Here is a 4,376-nt window from a genome sequence, read left to right as displayed (position 1 = left end):
CCATGGCGCGTTCGGGGGTCAGCAACGGCTGAACCAATCGGGGTCACCAGTGTGGTGCTGTGCACACACGACTCGATTGCCAGAGAGGTAGGCCACAACGCGTTGGTACAAACAAAGAGTCTTTATTAAGAGCTCGCACTTCAGCACTGGGCGGGCTCGAGCTTAGAGCCCGCATATATGTCCCGAGGCCATGCCTTGTCCCCGGGCGTGGCCGGTCGGTTGAAAGGCGGGGCATGCACTTTCGTTCCCCACCTGGATGCTCGTGCCATCCACTGGTGCGCGGAATTATTGTCCCTTGTGCCCGCCACAACATCTTCCAAGCGAAGCGAAAGAGAGATACGAGACCAAATTATCGGCAATTGGCCTTGCAATTTGTCCATACCGGTTGCCGGCAAGTGCGTGGATCAACGACCTGACGGCTGGCCGGATGTTCAGTTCGCGGATGTGTACATGTACCTCACGAGCACACCAGTATGAAAGTACACCCGGGTACTTTCACCCTCTGACACCTGACAACCGAAGGGCCGATGAAAGCAAACACGCGTAGCAATGCGTGCGTACATGCGTTTACATGCGCGCAGTGCCGTGTATATTGATTGTTAATATACGGCACTGCATGCGCGATACACACAACAGTTACTTATGTTGCGTTGAAGCTTTCACTGAATTTATGAACGGTTTGCTATTTGTCCGCGTGTTCTTTTTCCGGAGAATATTTCAGTTTGTTGTACATATCATATGCGTCTTCATCAGTTGTCATAGAGTTAAAATGCTCGAAACTGTATAGCGTTTGGCTGCCATAATCACAGTCTGTCGAGAGATAAGAAACGATCTTTCTTTGAAATCCCAAAACGACTACGCAGTCCAGAGAGAAGAGACCGGTGGTTGGCCGCAATCAGCAGTGAGAATGAAGATAGATCCCACTGGAGTCCAGTCAATTCAAGGGCGATCTGCTCTGATCATTTTGTCTCAGGTAAGGTTTATGATTATTACCATTGCATGTTTGGGCTAAGTCAAAGAAATTATTGCAAATTTAAGGATAATGCTTGGCTGAATGAGTGATATTTTACTGTTATTGTTAAAGAGGTCAAGATGTCACTATTTCTCATTTTGTGTTTGTTTGTTTAATTTTTGCAGGTCGACCTTCGAAGGATGCACTTCATCCTGATTATGTGCCGTCGATCTTCCCTCATCGTCCTCACAGCCTACAGAAAGCAGAGCACAGCCTGAAGCGATACCAACGCCATGAAGACACATCTTCCAAGCGAAAATGTAAACAGCGATTGGACTTTGAGGAGACTTTAAGTGAGAGAAACACTGCTACTGATTTAGGTGTTGCCCTTCTTGATGAGCATACAGCACAGGCAACTGACAATGACATATCAACCCAGACACATGAAACTCGAGAGCAAACACTAATCACAAATCTTCATGAAGAAATTCAAAATTTGACACAGGAGAAGGAGGAGGCCATTCAACATCTAGATGAACTTAAAGTTAGATACAAAGGAGTTCAGCTATCGAGTTGTGTCATTAAGGACAATGATGCGAAGTCCCGTTTTTACACAGGTTTGACATGGGCTGTGTTTCTTCAGACTTTCAATTTTTTCGCTAGCCATGTGAGTGGGAGGACAAAGGACAGTCTAGCTTCCATAGATCAGTTCTTCATAACTCTTGTTCGACTTCGCCTGGACTTGCCATTTGAACTTATTTCAGATATTGCTGCTTGTGGGGAGACCACAGTTAGAGACTATTTTTGGAAGTGGATCGATGTGATGTATGCTAAATTGTCATTTTTACTCAAGTGGCCAGAAAAGGATGCAGCTGCACAGACACTTCCACCAGAATTTAAAGTGTTATATCCACGTTTGACTGGCACAGTAGACTGTTTTGAGATTTTCATTGAAAATGCAGGAAATCTACTAGCGCGTCAGCAAACTTAATCCAACTACAAAAAAAACATACGATGGCAAAAGTTTTCATTGCATGCAACCCTTTAGGGGGGGCAATTACATATTTGTCAACAGCATGGGGAGGTCGAGTGTCTGATGTTGAACTTGTGCGCCGTTCTTGGTTTATGTCTCCTGAACTTCATTGGCCGCATGACCAGATTTTGGCAGATAGGGGGTTCACTCTGCAGGAAGACTTTGCTGTAAGATGTGGGGTGGAACTAGTGATACCTGCCTTCACCAAAGGAAAGAAGCAACTGTCGGCATCTGAGGTTGAAGTATCACGGCAGATGTCCAACATCCGCATCCATGTTGAGAGGGTAATAGGACTTTTAAAGAAACGCTACACAATTCTCCAAGGGACTTTGCCTATCCAAATGATAAAAAAAACTCTGAAAGATGAAACGGACCAAGTGTGGGAGGCAAGCATCGATAGACTGCTAAGAGTATGTGCAGTGTTAGTCAATCTTGGTGGAAGCATTGTATATAAAGGATGATGGCTTCATTTGCTTATATCAAAGTGTACAGATTGATGTCATACTGTCACATGTATATGTTATTTGTTCTTTCTTTATTTGGTTCAGGTTCTTTCCAGCTCACTCCATTTAAGCTTCGTATTTTGTTCAATGTACACATTTGGGACAGCCCCTTAATAAACAACATTTGCAACTGTAATTTGTATTGTTTGCTGCAATTATTCTTTAAATTTCTTGGAGTTGTCGACTGACTAGAATGTGATGAGAGTTGCCTTTTAAGTGTTTCATTTTTAGTCATTGATTTTGTTGAGATGTGATTTATGCTCTTTTTTACCTGTAAGTAATGTAATGCGTGCATATTCTGTTTGTAATTTGAAATTGTGTATTAGCAATATCCGTGCGAGTATGCGAGTTTGGCAAGACGTGTTTTTTTCTTTCTTTCATTTTTTAAGTGCAATCAACAAACCTATCCACTTACTATTGGAAATTATAAGTTACCCTTAATGTACCTTTATGTTGGTAAATACAAACAAATTTAAAAAATAAGCACTTATAACAAAAGTGTCTTCTAAAAGTGTTGGAAAACATTTCAATAACCCGTTTATATGAATCGATGATTTTGGGGGAGGATCATAAAAAATAATGAAAATAAGCTGGAATTAACCTTACTTAAAATTAACGCATTGAATTTCTGTTGCTCCAATCACATGCAATAAAATACACCCACACACAAAATACAACCAACTTCTATCTGAATCAGTGATATAAATGAAATACTTCAAATGGTAGTGATATTAAAAAAAAACACAATGGTGTTATTTTGGTTCGAGCAGTGAATATACATTTTCTTCGATAAATTTATTTCAACTACATGCAATGTTTCTCTTTCAATTAAATTTTTTTTTTCATTCACATCCCACCCCTTCACTCCCATTTTCTTCTCAAAAAAAATACTGCACTGTCTCATAACATTTACACATGTGAAAACAATTACAAATATAATGACTTCTACACAATGAATTTCATGGTGTCAACTTTATTTCATTTATTATTTCTTGTACTTTGTCTTCACAGAACCCTGATTATACTTGTACTTCATTTCTAACTTATGAAATGAACGAGGTAATGTTGGCATTATAGGTATTACATGTAAATTATATTGAAAGTACAATACATGATATCAAGTATTTCATGTTTGAATTTCCTTTTCGTGGCAGCATTTCTTACAGTACCATGTGCCTTTCGGTGCTGTCTTCCTAGCTGGACGTATGCCATTCAAGTGTACCCACTCAAACGGGCAAGACCACCCATCACATCCAACTAGAACAGAAACTCCATCCCACTTCTTCCTGCAATAGCAATATATCCGTTCATCACGCTTAACTCGTGCATTTGCATGTTCTACACATCTAGTGAGGAGTTCATGTGTGATGTGACGTTTCCAGAATCCTTCAAGCATTGGCAGAATTTTGCTGAGGAACATATTGTTACGGACACGGTTTTTAGATGTTATATTGACCGAGCGGTGGTGTATTTAACCGCGTCCGAACAGTTACTCCCCGATTAGAACCCGATTCCAACCGAACGTTGACTAATCGCGCTACAGATATTCAATTGGGAAACCTCTAAAGCGACCGAAAGAGAAGAAGAGAGAAGAAGGACAGAGTTTGGAGGAAGAACAGATTTATTATACACACACAAGCAATATTTTAGAGCGACCAATATTATTTACAGCAATAGATGGAAAAGAGCAGTCACACAGTGCATTGTTAACTTATTCTATTTCATTTACTTAATCCCCAAGACAAACGAGTAGGACAGGACGTTCACACTCACACGGTGGATATTGCAGGCAGGTAATGGCTCGAGGTTGATTGCTTGGGAGGAAGGCAAAATCGGAGGCCGCAGCACCCCTCGCGGTTTTGGCGGGAAAACCTCCGTCGCGTATCCG

General features: G+C 41.2%; 1 protein-coding gene across 1 annotated transcript; it reads left to right on the top strand.

The window, feature by feature from the left end:
• Positions 1 to 549: 549 nt before the first annotated feature.
• On the top strand, positions 550 to 2,615 carry LOC137413997 (uncharacterized). Its single transcript, XM_078781092.1, has 3 exons — positions 550 to 587; positions 810 to 973; positions 1,138 to 2,615. Exons 1-3 carry the CDS (start codon positions 550 to 552, stop codon positions 1,941 to 1,943), a joined length of 1,008 nt encoding a protein of 335 aa, XP_078637218.1. The 3' UTR covers positions 1,944 to 2,615.
• Positions 2,616 to 4,376: the final 1,761 nt, after the last annotated feature.

This window comes from Myxine glutinosa, chromosome 6, assembly GCF_964187855.1.
Source record: "Myxine glutinosa chromosome 6, kmMyxGlut1.1, whole genome shotgun sequence".
Taxonomy (NCBI): domain Eukaryota; kingdom Metazoa; phylum Chordata; class Myxini; order Myxiniformes; family Myxinidae; genus Myxine; species Myxine glutinosa.
Note: the sequence above shows the minus strand (reverse complement) of the source record. Positions and strands in the feature narration are given on the sequence as shown.

Bases quoted from the DNA above. Each gene is read 5' to 3' on its own strand.
- LOC137413997 (XM_078781092.1), top strand. From the start codon at position 550: ATGCGTGCGTACATGCGTTTACATGCGCGCAGTGCCGT. The intron at 588-809 runs GTATATTGATTG...CCATAATCACAG, and splicing joins TTACATGCGCGCAGTGCCGT to TCTGTCGAGAGATAAGAAAC. The intron at 974-1,137 runs GTAAGGTTTATG...TAATTTTTGCAG, and splicing joins CTCTGATCATTTTGTCTCAG to GTCGACCTTCGAAGGATGCA.